The sequence below is a fragment of the Panthera leo genome, chromosome B1 (genome assembly GCF_018350215.1).
Source record: "Panthera leo isolate Ple1 chromosome B1, P.leo_Ple1_pat1.1, whole genome shotgun sequence".
Lineage (NCBI taxonomy): Eukaryota > Metazoa > Chordata > Mammalia > Carnivora > Felidae > Panthera > Panthera leo.
In genome coordinates, this window is record NC_056682.1 from 14,961,177 (window position 1) to 14,976,255 (window position 15,079).

The 15,079-nt window shown below is 46.3% G+C and overlaps 1 protein-coding gene across 13 annotated transcripts in view; it reads left to right on the forward strand.

The window, feature by feature from the left end:
- The window catches only part of STOX2 (storkhead box 2), a 113,995-nt gene that overhangs the window by 87,499 nt on the left and 11,417 nt on the right, over positions 1-15,079 (forward strand). For 12 of the 13 annotated variants that reach the window (XM_042934265.1, XM_042934264.1, XM_042934262.1 and 9 more), the window contains one exon: positions 9,801-9,953. In XM_042934265.1, the coding sequence (XP_042790199.1) occupies positions 9,821-9,953 (133 nt within the window). In that variant the 5' untranslated portion in view covers positions 9,801-9,820. Of the gene's footprint in view, positions 1-2,348; positions 2,503-9,800; positions 9,954-15,079 lie in introns of those variants that run through there. The other variant, XM_042934267.1, reaches the window with a different exon arrangement.

The window sequence follows — 15,079 nt, forward strand, 5'->3', positions numbered from 1 at the left end:
TCATGACAGCCTCCATGACTGTTGGAAGGGGTGGTTAGAGCATTCAGTTGTTGGGGAGTTGGTAGCAGTCATTCAGTATAATTGTGCTGTAATTTGGGAACTGTCATTTAATTAGGCCTTCTCGTCCTGGTATAATCGCATTTTAGAGAAATCAGTCACAGTATGGTTGCAATACCGGCAATAAGCTAGTGAATCCGGGAGTACAGAGACTGAGGAACAGCTGTGGTGATTCTACCTTGTAAATGGTGGGAGAGAATGACCCTGGAGGTGTTAAACTCACGTATTAAACTGTCCTTGAGAAATCTCATCGGTGCAAGTTGGAGCATCTGATCCGTCTCTGGTGTGAGGCTGGGTTCTGGTGCGGGATGGATTAACTTAGGCACGTGGGTCCGGTCTCACACGATGCACTTAAATTGAAGAGAAGGAGGACACTGTCTTACAAAGGACTTCCGTTGGCCAGGTGCCCTACTGGTGTGTAACACCTGAGAAATTAATTGTTCAACTAGGACTGGTATTTCGTCATGATTTTATCCCTGGGGGTAAATGGCTGTAACTTAGCCCCGGATGAGGGTCTAAAGAGAAGGAGGCAGCTGGTGATGGAAACGTCTGGCAGTTAGCAGGGTCTCACCTTGCCTTGTCCATGTATGTGCCGTCCCTAGGTATTCAACAAGCATTTGAGTGCCTGCTTGTGAATAGCACTCCGCCAGGTTTTAGTCCATACACACGTGCTAATGTGGAGCCCGAGCAAAGGTTTGAATTACTGAAGCATTTAATTGGCCCGATGGCTCATATTGCCATCCTAACTTTTCAGCTACACATCTAGCACAAGAGCAAAATGGTCCAGCGGTGTTATCTGATCCTGATTAGAGAGATGTCTGAAGCATTCCTGCTGACGGTGACAAGGGCCCCCCAGCAGGGGGTTTTCACCCATCACTGCCCATGGGTTGCCCTTCTCTACCTCATCCTCCACCCTTTCTGGCTTGCCCATCTCTGCTTATCCTGTGGCAGTTTTGTATCAGTAGTCAAATCTCAGCTAACAAGAGTGATAGCTAATATAACTAATGAAAGCTCGTCGACGGAGGAAGATAATGGGTTTCTGAACCGATTGATTTGTCATCACACCTAGCTGCATGTCTGTGCATTAGACAGACTGCTAAGCAGAAAGATTCAGGAGACGCGGTGGCATTAACCCATTTGTGTGTGCGTGTGTGCACGTGTGTGCACGTGTGTGCACCATATGCCACCGTGATTGCTCGTTCACTCTCATCAGAAGTTTCTTACGAAAGTCACGGGGAATGGACACCATTAACTTTACTATTATTAATGGGAACCCCTTATTTACATTTCTCTTTGGGATTAAGACAGTTCGTTCATTCAAATGGTAGCTTAGGAATTGAACCTTCTTTAAGACACTCATCATGTGTTGACATAAAGCACCGGGTGACTTTAGAAAAGCTATCGTAGAATTTCTAAATGTTCTAAAATTCGTTTGTTTTTTTTTTTAAAGAAAAAAATGTCATCTTTACTGCCATCGACTATTGCAGGGAAGGCCCAGCCTTAAATTTCTGAAAACAGTGGCATTTAAACCAAACATATAGTAAACTGGTAAAGGGGGCTTTTTCACTGCCAGTTTCCTTTTAGATTTCAAATGCAAACATTTGAAAGTCAAGTATGGTAATTTGGTTCCAAGGGAAAGCTGTTTAAAATAACGCAGCTGTAATGCTCTGCCCTCCTGCAGGGGTCGCTGTCTGCTCGAGAGGGTATGGGAAGGGAATACGTGTTCCTCTAGAGCAACTTTTTAAAAAAATATATCATAGTAGACCGTCTGTTCCAAGAACCAAACAATATTTATACATAAAATTGGGGTTCATAAATTGAACTCATTGTAAAACACAAGGTCCGTCTGATGCCCTGCATCAGAGACGTTGTTCACTTAACCTCCGAGAGCTTATGACTTCCCCAGGCTCAAGGGTGTGTTCAGGTAAAACTTGGCTTGTCAGGAGTTCCGTGAATAGCTCATTGGAAGGAATAGAGTCGTCCTGCCGCTGTGCCCACTGCACATTTTATAGGCATGTTTGACCATTTTTATGAGTCACGGTATCTACCGCATGTGGTAATTTTATTGGCATCTATAATTTTAACTTTAGTGTTAATTTTGGCAACACAGAGAACAAAAACAGGCACGCTTTCATCCCGAGGAGCAAAGCTGAGCAAGACTTTGAATGAGAAAGAGTAAATGATGAAGCCTTTATTACAAGGGAAAAGATTAATAGCCAATATATTTTGCTATTCTTTTTAAAATTAAAGCCTACTTTTTTTCCAGATTGGATTGATTATTAAAATAGTTTCCCCGGCAAGATGGAAACAGACCTACACATGAGTACTATATTCTGCTTTTATGCCAGAATCCTGCTGCATTGACATAGAATCACAGAATCATTGAGAGCCTGAAGGAATCTTTGACGTCATTTCCCTTCTCAGATGAGGAAACAGCGCAGAGTGGTAATTGTGTTCTGTTGGGAGAGACTGGGCGCTTAGCAAAATACCTCCTGAATGCCTTTGTATGTGGGGAATTTGCCGATTAGAAATTAGTACAGTCGCAGAACCGCGCTTGGAAGTAGGCTGCTTTGACTCATGAACTTGATTGGAGTCGAAGGTAACTCTTCAATCCAGAGTACAGATTAAATTGGCATTTACAAGGAAGAGTTGTGTTTAAAAATAAACAGGAAAACAGGGTAATTTAAACATAATGCTGGTGCTTGAAAAAAATGGGTTATTTGAAGAAGGTTAAGATAGAAGATGGGCTTCAGGGTATTTTCAGTGTTGTAGTTTATTATCATGTAGTTCACCTGGAAGAACTATGGCTGTCTGTTGTTTGTTTGTTTGTTTGTTTAACGTGTATTTATTTTTGAGGGGGGGGGAGGGGCAGAGAGAGAGGGAGACACAGAATCTGAAACAGGCTCCGGGCTCTGAGCTGTCAGCACAGAGCCCAGCACGGGGCTTGAACTCACGAACTGTGAGATCATGACCTGAGCCGAAGTCGGTCGCTCAACCGACTGAGCCACCCAGGCGCCCCTATGGCTGTCCTTTTCTTACGGTCGTGTGAAGATGGGGACTTTAAGATGGAAGGAAATGGTATGCTTGCTCTTCTAGTTAGGTATCTTTTGGAAAGCTGCAGTTATCATCTGGGAAGAGATGGGTATAAATTGTCATGCAAGTCGTGTCTTCCTAGGCTCTTTGTTGCCCTCCCTCATATGCAGAGACTGAGGAGTCCGGAGAACCCAGATTAATGACTGAAAAAAAAAAAAGGCATTTATAAAGAACAGAGCTTTATTACAGTACTTTTTTTTTTTTTTTTTTTTTTTGGCACACAAATAGAACCAAGATAGGAACCACTTTGCAAGGCGAGTGCCTAAAGGTATTGAATATATAACAGGCTCTCAAATATATTTCTTGAAAGGATGAATTATGTGAGCGAGCATTTTTTTTTTTTTTTTAAATAATTCCAGCTAAAGGATCTGGCCAGAAGTTGGAAGGGAAAATAGAGAGGGGGGTTTCAACAGTAAAATCGCACTCTTGGGGTACAGATATCACTGAGGTGGAAATAACTAGCTGTAGATACTGAGGGACGAAGAAAGTCAGCACGGGCGTGATTTCTACCTGTCGTGCCGGATGCCCCTTGTCAACTGCCTGGGCAGTTGTTCCAGTTGCCGGTTTGTTTCCCACGGTGGCACAGAACTGATTTTCTGACACCAGCATGTCACGTGATTCCTCCGTATAAACACACGCAGAGGTTCCCCATCAGCATCAAGAATTGGACCGAAGCCTCTGGTCAGGCAGGACCTGGCTCCTGTTTTTCTTGCTAGCCTGCTCCAGCTGTGCCCAGGTGTGCCCCGCTCCCCGGGGAAAGGGGGTGTTGCCCCACACCTGCTATCCCGCCTCTGCCGGGCTCCCCACCTTCTCCCCGTGACCCTGGGCGGGCGGTCTCCTCTGTCCTCATGCTTCTCAGCTGACCAGTACCTTAAATGAAAGCGGCGTCCAAATGTTCGCTGAGGCATCGAGCTTTAATGTCGAATGCTCTTAAAAGCAAAGAGGTTTGCTTACAATGGGAATATTTTCATGTCTTCTCGGAGTTGCAGTTTATTTACCAGGAACTTACGGAATGCTTCCTCTGTCCAAGGCACCGTGCTTGGTCTTATCCGAATTATTTTGGATTTGACAAATGTCCCCTGAGGATTGTACTTAAATGGATGTTTGTAAGAAGGTAAAAGCTGAAGTGAAACCTACTTACCCCTTCTTTTTGGAACAACAGGACAGAATTGTGGTCCAGAAAGAATTTGCTAGTCTGCAAAGGAGCCATGAGTTGTCTTTATTGAATGCGTACAGAACTAATTCTGACAATAGAAAAATCCATCCCATAAATTATAGGCAAGTAACAATTCATAGTTTATACACAGCGTGGTAGTTTCTGTAGATTATGGTGACCCACAAGATTTTGGCAGTATTTACGTTCCCTTGTTTTCTTCTTTGACTGTAAATGTGGTCCAGTTGTTGGAAGAATTTTCTAGTATTTTAATTAAGAGTGATTAGCTGGCTCATTAAGCAGGTCTTTATATAAAAGAGCCATAGAAAATCATGGTAAACTTGAATGATGTGTTGTATTGATACCTATGATTCCTTTAATACAGATCTTAAATGTGTGTCCTAAACCTCACTTAATATATAATTACTTTCCTGTGGTAACTGCTGTGTTTGGGTGCTCTGTTGTTGATGAAATTAATAAAGGGAGTCTTAGAAATTGCACGGTTAAGTATTATTCGGTCTCTTGTTATTTTGTTTGAAATTATTTAGCAAGATACAAGAGGGAAGTCGCAATCCTTTAAATACCCTGAGAAATTCCTAGGATTACAGTGTTATCAATGGCCATTTATTCATTCATTCATTCATTCATTCAACAAACACTTACTGGGTGTGTGATGTATTCTCTGCATTATTCTAGGCATCGGAAATCTAGTAGGAACGTAGCATTCAGATGTTGTTCTTTTACGGAGCTCTTAGTCAAGTGGGCGAGACAGACAGTGAACACACAGACACAACGCACACACACCCAGACAGTGAAGAGAGTAGCTTGCTGAGATTCTGGTACCAGTTCAGGTGTGCGTGTGGGTTTTCCACATCACCAAGCAGTTCTCCAACACAAGCGGACTGTCCTACAGTTCAGCTGATTTCTGATATCATCTTCCTGGAGATAGCATCAGATCCCACAGGTTTTACCTGAATTCTTTGGGATTTGGCAGATGTTCCCTGAGGACTATGTTTAAATGGATGTTTGTAAGAAAATAAAGCCGGAGTAAAACCTGTTTACCCCTTCGTTTTAGAACAATATGAATTATGGCGGCTCAGAAACAATGTGTTCGCCCACAAAGTAGCTGTGAGTTTGCTCACTCCTGTAAGATTGCCCCCCTTCCAAGCCAACCAAAAGCCCAAATTGTCACCTGTGCTTCTGACTGACCGGCTATAAATTGGTTTCCATGAGTCCTCCTTGGATTCGGTTAACTTGCTCATAGAACTCAGGGAAACACTTTATTTATTAGAGTGCTGGTTTATTATCCAAGGATACAACTCAGAAGAGCTGATGGGACGAAGTGCAGGGAAGGGTCTCGGACCTTCCATGACCCTCCCTGAGCACACCCCTCTTCCCCAAATATCCACGTGTTCACCAGCGTGGAAGTTCTCTGGACCCCATCCTTTGGGTTTTCAATGGAGGCTTCGTTACGGAAACGTAATTAAATCATTGGCCATTGGCCACTGATTCAACCTGCAGCCCCTCTCCCCTCCCTGGAGGCTGGCAGTAGGACTGCAAGTTCCATCTCTAGTCACAGTTAGTCTCCCGGCCACCAGCTCCTCCCCTCCCCCTTCCCGCCGGTCTGTCCCTAGTTTCAGGTCAAAAAGCCACCTGATTAACATAACAAAAGACACCTTATCTCTCTCCTCACCTAGGAAATTCCCCCTGGTTTTAGGAGCTCTGTGCAAGAAATGGGGATAAAGACCAAATATGCATTTACTCTAAATCACATATCAGACTCGGGTAACAGGAGAGAGTCTCTCTTGTAGCGTTGGGACAGCAGTGCATCGGGTGGTCAGGACAGGGCTCCCTGAGGAGGTCCCGCCTTAAGCTGAGACCCAAAGGAGGAGAAGCCAGTCCAGCAAAGGCCTGTGCAGGGAGCATCCCAGAAGCTCAACACACGCAGAGGCCCCAGTGCAGAAAAAGCTTGTCGTGATCAGAGAACAGAGGAGGTTGTGAGCGTGGCAGAGGGAGAGGGTGGGGAACTGGGAGGGTGACCGTCCCAGAGGTGGGTGGACAGGCCCAGACCCTGACCCTGCCACTGCAGGCCTGGTGAAGCGATCCCTCTCTGGGGCGCTGTGCGCAGTCACTGTAGGACGTTCTGCAGGGCGGGGGCATGTTTTCTGTTTTTCTCAGACCTGGCTGTCCTGTGAGGAAAGCAGTGTCAGGTCAGAGGGAAAAGTGACAGTCATCCAAGCCATCCCAATGGGTCAGGGGAGAGCATGGTGCTTTGGAGGACAGGTAGCACTGGACGTAGAGCAGAGGAGCCCATCTAGGGAGCACCTGGGCCCCGGGGTAGACAAGGATTGCCTATGGGCTTGGGGACCTGAGGGGAGTGGAAAATAATTTATCTTAGTGCAGTATAAAAAATGAGGTGACGAGATAGTCACTTAGAGCCTCCAGATTCCATTCCGTTCTGTACCCGGAGTGAAAAGTTATGGCGCATATATTCAATATTGTCGCAACACTGAGCTTTTTCGAAGCAAATGCAATTCAGACGCACTTGAAGCATGCTGGCCCTTGTAGTTGGCGACGAAGAATGAAAAGAAATTAACTTAGAAGATAGCAGTTCAACTAAACAAATCATTTTAGCTAAAAGCATAAGGACAAGAGTGGCCTGAACTCAAGCGGTCCGTTTGCTAACAGCCCTATCTTTTCTCTGGAGACTTCAAGTTCCCTGTATCCTCTACAAGACTAGAAGGGAGACCTGCATTCAAAAACCAAAGATCATATTTAGTGGTTTTGTACCCCTGGTCTTCTGAGAAGCCCTTAATCGTGATAGGCAAGGTTCAGAAGGTGTTCAGCTCCCAAATGGATCCCGGGTCGGAAGGTGCCGGAATCTGTACTGATCTCCCCCGTGGCCCGCTGACCCCAGATGCCTTAGCCAACTGAGCAAGAACCTAGCCTCAGTGCCCCAGCCTCTCCTGCAGGAGGCTGAGGGAGAGAGAAGGACTTCCAGAAGAGATCTTTCCGGAGGCTGTGGCTGAGCTACAGGGGCCGCTGTGGGGAGGGGGGATTTGAACGGGAAGAGCTCCAGACTCCCACCTCCCCTGCACCTCACCACTACCACCGGTTCACCTATTACGCCTGAGCCTTTAGAATTAATTTGGTTTGAACTGAGGGTATAATAGGTTTTAAGAAGATACATACTGACGGTGCCTGGGTGGCTCAGTCAGTTAAGTGTCAGACTCTTGGTTTCAGCTCAGGTCACGATCTCAAGGTTCGTGAGTTCGAGCCCTGCGTCGGGCTCTGTGCTGACAGTGCGGAGCCTGCTTGGGATTCTCTCTCTCTGTCTCTCTCTCTTTTTCTCTTCCTCTCTCTCCCCCTCCCCCCTCAAAATAAACTTAAAAATATATGCGCTGTTCTAGGCAGTCGCACACTTGCCTACTGAGATGGTCCCAGCCCTCATTTTTGAGCCACCAGTATGAGTTGAGCTTTAGCAGCCAGCAAGTGATGCTCATACCCCCAGTGGCAGCCAAAATTCCACGTTCTCACTTCCACCCACTGCTACCCCACCGAATGTTTGCAGGAGGCCTGTCTTCGTGATTCTTCTCTTTCTGTTCCATTGGCCCCCAAAGCTCATGTATTCTGGTCAGTTCTGCCTTCTGCTGTTCTCTCCTTCTGGGCCTGGGTATTCCCCACTCCCTTCGACCACTCTTCTCCGCCCTGTCTTGGAGAGCACGGAGCCACGGCAGAACTGACTGGAGCCCCGAACTGAGCTGGGCTTGGTGGGAGGGGTGGGGCCTCCAGGCTTTGACTCCGGCTTCCCGCTGCCTCATCCCTGCACCTGTTAGGCTTAACCCCCCTCTGGGGGTTTTCATTCCCGGGCCCCGTTGCCTGGTTCCATCCATCAACCCTCTTCCCATCTAGTCCATCCAAGCACGTTCAGGTTCTTTCTCGAAGGGCCTCTGGGTTCCCAGCAAACCAGGAATCGCGGCTGGGCACAGCTTTGAGTGCCCGACAGTGAGGAGCTGGCCCACCCCAGAGGGTCCTGACACGCTCCCAGGAGGGCACTGCCCAGTGCCACAGGCTGACCCGAGCCTGGGTTCTGGCCAGCATCTGGGAGTTTATTACATGGGGGAAATCAGGCCCAGGAAACAAAAAAGGAGAGATTATGTAAATACGTGTGGGAAGTCAGCTCAGAAGCTCCCAGATCCTCTGCTGCTAACTTTACCCTCTTTCTGTGGGGCCCTTTTGCACGCGACACCCTACCGAGCCCCAGGTGGCACCCAGGTGGCACCTTCAGGCTTTCCTGCTCTTCCAGCCTCTCCCTCCGCTGGGGCCCCAGCCCCACCCCAGAGATCTTGCCGGGGAATGCTAGGAATCCTCGGAACATAACTTGAAACGCACCACACTGCGACACAAAGACCGCAGAAGTGAAGACAGAGCCTCACGGTGCACGTTGATGCGCTTCACGAACCGTCGTCAGCCCCTCGCGGCTGGGTCTTCAGCCTGTCCTCCGCCACCGATTCTTCCTGTTGCAGACACGGGCAGGAGGCCACAGGGTCCCTTGCGGATGGTGATCTGCGTTCTCCTGCTCCCTCCAGTCCATCCGGCTTCTGAAAGTCACATCTGACTTTGTCGTTCCCGAAATTCCTTCCGTGGCTCACCCTCCCTCACAGGGTGAAGGCCTCGCGTGCTCAGCTGTCCCCGCGTGGTGGCCCCGTGCCCTTCCCCACTCCTCCCTGGAAAGTGGCTGCTTACAAGTCCTTCCCCCCACACCTCCCAGTCCCCAGGCACACTCCCGCTTCAGCACCTGATTCAGGCTGCACATCCTCGGGGAAACCTCTCACTTCCAGCTTCTAAGCACCCCCTCCCCTCACCCCCCACCCCCGCCTCCGGTGCTGCTGCACCACCGCCCTGTCCCCTCTGTCCCAGAGTCTGTCATTCAGCCTTCTGTGGAGAACGGTGGACTTGGGTCTAGTCGCCTGTCTCCTCCCCTTACTCCTTGAGAGCAGAGATGATCTGGGGAGGGGAGCTCACTCCCTCTCCCAAGGAAATCCCAAGCCCCCAGCAGATGGCTGACACGTGAAGAGCCACTCAACATTTGAATGAATGAATCCTCACGTTTCCCCAAGTGCATTTGTCGAGATGGGAAGGGCAGTTCTTAAATAAACCGGCTCCGAGTTAATAAAAACAGAGCTCATTTTTCAGCCTCGTGTCGTACGCCCTTCAGCTGTAAGTCTGTTGAAAGGAGATCTCAGGTTTTAGAGGCAGGTTCTGTTTGCCGAGGCCATTGGAGCTTGCACTGCTCGGGGGGCATCCTTCCACCTGAGGGGCATCCGCTGTGTGGCCGTAACAAGCTTCAGCGTTCGGAGCTGATCGTCCTCATGATACAGGGAACCAGGAAGGGTCATGGTGTGCGCGTGTGTATGTGTGTGTGTGCGCGCGCGTGCATGTGACAAAAGGCTGGGTCTTTTAATGAACTGCTTCCTTGCAAATTGTCTTTCTGCAGGTGATGTGTCACCAATCAGCATGTCTCCCATCAGTCAATCTCAGTTCATTCCACTCGGGGAAATCCTTTGCTTGGCCATCTCAGCAATGAACTCCGCGAGAAAACCTGTCACCCAGGAAGCACTGATGGAGCATCTGACCACGTGTTTCCCAGGTAATGGGAAGAGAATGTAGCACTTTCCAAACAGACATGTGTGCTGGTCGCTCTGGGACCTCATGTGGACCGTGGTGCCTCTCATTGAAATGTAATAGAAAAAAGAATGTTTTGCCAAAACTGGCCAGAAACGTTCCTTAGGGCTGTAATTAGAAATCAAATCATCTCTGTTACTTCAAAACTAACGTGCCGTCTCCAGGTGATAGTGTAATGCTCTTTTTAAGGGGCACTGAGAAGAAGAAATACAGTCAGGATGCGTGAAGAATTCTGGCAAAACCCACCAAGGTTCTAGTCAACTTCAACATAACCTTTATTTTTAAAAAAAATTTTAGTGTTTATTTATTTTTGAGAGAGAGAGAGAGACAGAGCATGAGCAGGGGAGGGGCAGAGGAAGAGGGAGACCCAGAATTCGAAGAAGCAGGCTCCGGCCTCCGAACTGTCAGCACAGAGCTGGATGCGGGGCTCAAACTCATGTACCGTGAGATCATGACCTGAGCCAAAGTCGGACGCTTAACCGACTGAGCCACCCGTGACGCATGGGAGGGTGTCGGAAAAGTTTAGTCCCAAGGGATTACACTAGAGCGATAGTAAGGACAAACAAACAAAAACATAATCTTGCATGCTTGTGTCATGGCCTGATGAGTTTTAATAATAGGATATTTGATAAATTAGTTAAGATCTCATTTTAAAGGAAAAAAATAAAATGTTTCCTTGTCTCTTAAATATTACAATAAGAAGACAATAGTCCAGCTGCCCTACCAATGGCATTTGGTGCCTCTGGCACCAGAAGACGTTAGGAATAGTGATAAGCTAAAGACAGCGTGACCTGTCTCAAGGGGGGCAGCCCGGTCCTCAGCTCCCGTGTATTGCCCCCCCCCAAAAAAAACGTCAAACCCTGCCAGAGCTTCAAATCTACTGCTCTTTCAAGAGACTCTGGAAACTCTGTAGAATCTGTGACATCTGTAGATTTCCTTAGCTGTTGGCAGTTACGTGTGTGTTGGGTGTGTGTGTACATTTTAACACACGGGTGCCCATGACTTGCAAGTCAAATAAAGCACATTATCGGGCCACCAGTTTGGCAGCTTGGACTCGACATGTACCTAGATGGAAATAGAGCTTACCCAAAAAGTGAACTCTCGACATAGTTTTCATCCAACCTAGAAGGGACCTTGGTGAAACAGAAGCTGTGGACTGTATCAGTTCCCTTTTGCCACCAAAATGCCGGGTAACAATCACAGGTCATGGATGGCATACGGCAGTGAACGTTTATTCAGCTCATGTGTCTGGGGGTTCTCCGGGAGTCAGCGGATCCAGACTGGACCTGCCCAGGTGGCCCTGCTCCACCTGTACCGCATCCTCTTTGGAAAAGGGGACAAGCAGTGGCAAGTTCTGCTAACGAGGACGAGAGAGGCCCCAAGAGAACAAGTCTGGTTATACAGAGGCTCTTCAGCCCTTCGGTCACACCACACCCACTGACATTTCATTGGCCAAAGCAAACCTGGCCGAACTCAAGGTCGAGGTGTAAGAAAATGCACCCCACCCATGGCAGAGGGCAAGAGGAATACTTCTGTTTTTTTTTTTTTTTAATGTTTATTTATGTATTTTGAGAGAAAGCACCCACATGTGAGTTGGGGAGGAGCAGAGAAAGAGAGGGGGAGAGAGAATCCCATGTTGTCAGCACAGTCCCTGAAGCAGGGGTTGAACTCACAAACCGTGAGATCCTGACCTGAGTGGAGATCAAGAGCTGGTCGCCTAACTGACTGAGACTCCCCACTTTTCCTTTTGCCCCGAAGGACAAATCCCAGTGATTTTTTGGGGGGGGGGGGCAATACACGGGAGCTGAGCTGTCCCAGTGATTTATTTCCTCCTTCTTTAGTTTTCTAATTAACATGTTTGGAAATTATGTGTGCTGTTTAAAAGCACCCACATGTGAGTTGGGGAGGAGCAGAGAAAGAGAGGGGGAGAGAGAATCCCATGTTGTCAACTCATGATTTATTTCCTCCTTCTTCAGTTTTCTAATTAACATGTTTGGAAATTATGTGTGCTGTTTAAGAACTCTAACACAGACCGACCGACCTTTTGCAACCTATAAATTACCTTAAATTTTCTAACATTATCTCTGAATACTCTTCACTGTCTGATCGTCTTTCTTTGTTAATTTTCAGGCAAACCCTTTTCCTTTCAGTAGCAAGATAAACAGAGTGCCAGGTGAGAGCAATCTAAGGGGACAGATGTGGTTCACAGATGTAATGCTCTTGTGAAGAAAGACCCTTCTTGGTGGCCTTGTACCTGGTTGGCCTCTTCTGACATCAAACTTCCCCACAGCTTTTGAAATCTGTTTTTATGTAGCTTCGTGAGAGATCACCTAGCTTTTCCAAAATTGGTTACATCTCTCCCATTACTGGGCTATGAAATAGAGAATGGAAAGAACACAGAGCCGGTATGTAAGAGTAAATTGTGAAAAAGAGCAAAATAAAGTAGTAAATTGCCAAGCAGTTGATTACAATATCACTAAGTTGGAATACTTTCGTAGAGAAATCCATAGGTCACCTGTACTTAAAAGAACGACTGCTTTGCTAGCTTTTATGGCATGTGAATTTAGATCTCAATGCCTTGTCATCAGATGGGCCGAGGGGAGCGAACTTCACCTTTTTCAGCTTTGTGACACTGATGACTAACGGGTCAACCCCACGTTGCAGGGGCGCTGTACAAATCTGAGTCTGGGGCAGGGGTTGGCAAACCATGGGTGCAAGCAAGCTAAGTGTGGCCCACCACTTACGCTTGTAAATAAAGTTTTATTTGGAACTTTGTTAGAACACAGCCTTGCCTATTTGTTTATGTATTGTCTTTAGCTGCTTATGCGGCAGTTACAGAATTGAGTAGTTGCAGCTGGGAGATCAGAGGCCTCACAAAGTAATATAATTACATTCTACCTCTTTAGAGAAAAAGTTTGCTGACCACTGGTTTAGGGCGTGGTAGTAATGATTTAAAACTTTGTTCAGCAGTAGTTCCATATTTTATTTTACTTTATGATGTTTATTTATTTTTGAGAGAGAGAAAGGCAGAGGTGAGTGGGGGAGGGGCAGAGAGCGAGAGGGAGACACGGAATCTGAAGCAGGTTCCAGGCTCCAAGCTGTGAGCCCAGAGCGTGATGCGGGGCTCGAACTCCCAAACCGTGAGATCATGACCTGAGCTGAAGTCAGACGCACAATCGACTGAGCCACCCAGGTGCCCCATGACTGTTTACTTTTATATAGCTTACTGCCTGAAAATAAAGTTTTGACTTTAACTTAATACTTAACTTAATGTCATTAAAACATTTGAACTCTCATATTTAATGCATATGTTATACGTAAAAAGAATAGTCTAGATTTGGGCCTCCATTACTGTTTTGTAATAAAAGAATATGTAAATCCATATTCTTTTTTTCTTTTTTTTTTTTTTAGTGTTTATTTTTGAGAGACAGAGAGAGCATGAGCAGGGGAGGGGCAGAGAAAGAGAGGGAGACACAGAATCCAAAGCAGGCTCTAGACTCTAAGCTGTCAGCACAGAGCCCCAACACCAGGGCTGAAACCCACGAACCGCGAGATCATAACCTGAGCTGAGATCAGACACGCGACCAACTGAGCCACCCAGGTGCCCCTAGACACCCATATTCTAAAGAAAGTTTTTAGTGAAAAGTCTCCTAGTAAAAATGCCTGACATACTGAAATGTAAACCCTTTTATCACCTTTCTATATTGGTTGAATTTTGGAATTTCCATTATAGAAACAAGAATTTTTCTTGAGGTATAAAAAGAATAAATGCTTCTCAGCTAAGGACTCATCACCCACCCATCCAGAAGGATCACTTAAATTGACTAGTACTTGTTGGGTTGTTCATGATTGGATCTTCCTGGGAGGAAAGCTGACTCTCAGAGAAAGAGACCTATAGGCTGCTAATGGGGTTGAAGTTTGCTTGTGAATTTGCTAGAGAATATTAACATATGTATGTGTATATATATGCATATGTATGTATATGTGTATATGTATATATGTACATATATAATATATATTATATATACATTTAACATACATGTATGTGTATATTATTATATATGTATATGTACATATATACACATATATACATATATATATATAATATTCTGTCTCCCATCTCATCCCCTTACACTGGTTCTTGCTAAATTCTCCCTCAGCCAGTGTTCTTCACAAATGAGAAGAAATAATCCAGAGAAGCCCATTGAAAGTTTCCATCTAAAATGCTTAACATACAGAAGGTATACATAAGCACTCCATTCCAGCGATTTTCGGATTTGTGGCATTAAAGGGATATGTAAGTCTAAGTAACCTCGCGTTGTCATGCAGTGTTATTAGATCTCTGTTTTTGCTTTGGAAGATGTAAAAGTGTGGAAAAGGAGAGAAGTCGGGTGTCAGCCTTATGTGGATACAGAGTTTATCTTTTTGTTCTTTAAGCCCTCAAAATCCAAGTTCATGATGAACTTTGGGAACAGAATCTGGAAGTGGTTGAATGCGCAAACTTCGAAAAGTACCCGTCACGGCCATCTCTCTGTCCCAGGGAAGCCCTGCAGACCTCTCATGGAAGTCTGGATTTCACAGACAACTGAAGATGCAGTCATTATACTGGGGCTTCATAATAAAATAAGCATCATAGGGGCGCCTGGGTGGCGCAGTTGGTTAAGCATCCGACTTCAGCCAGGTCACGATCTCGCGGTCCGTGAGTTCGAGCCCCGCGTCAGGCTCTGGGCTGATGGCTCGGAGCCTGGAGCCTGTTTCCGATTCTGTGTCTCCCTCTCTCTCTGCCCCTCCCCCGTTCATGCTCTGTCTCTCTCTGTCCCAAAAATAAATAAAAAACGTTGAAAAAAAAAAAAAAAAAATAAAATAAAATAAGCATCATAAATATCAGTGACTTTCAGTTAAAGCCTTGAAGACTCACAGGTAGAAGTGTGGAAGGTTGATTGGACAGGGCATGTTTCCAGCTTGTGTTTTCAAATTAGACATCCCTTGACCGATACACGTGAGGATCCAAGACACGAAGACTTCATTCTGTAATACCGTCACAGTTTTGGTTTGTAGTAACAGCTGTTCTTCTGGATTACGCCTCAGCTT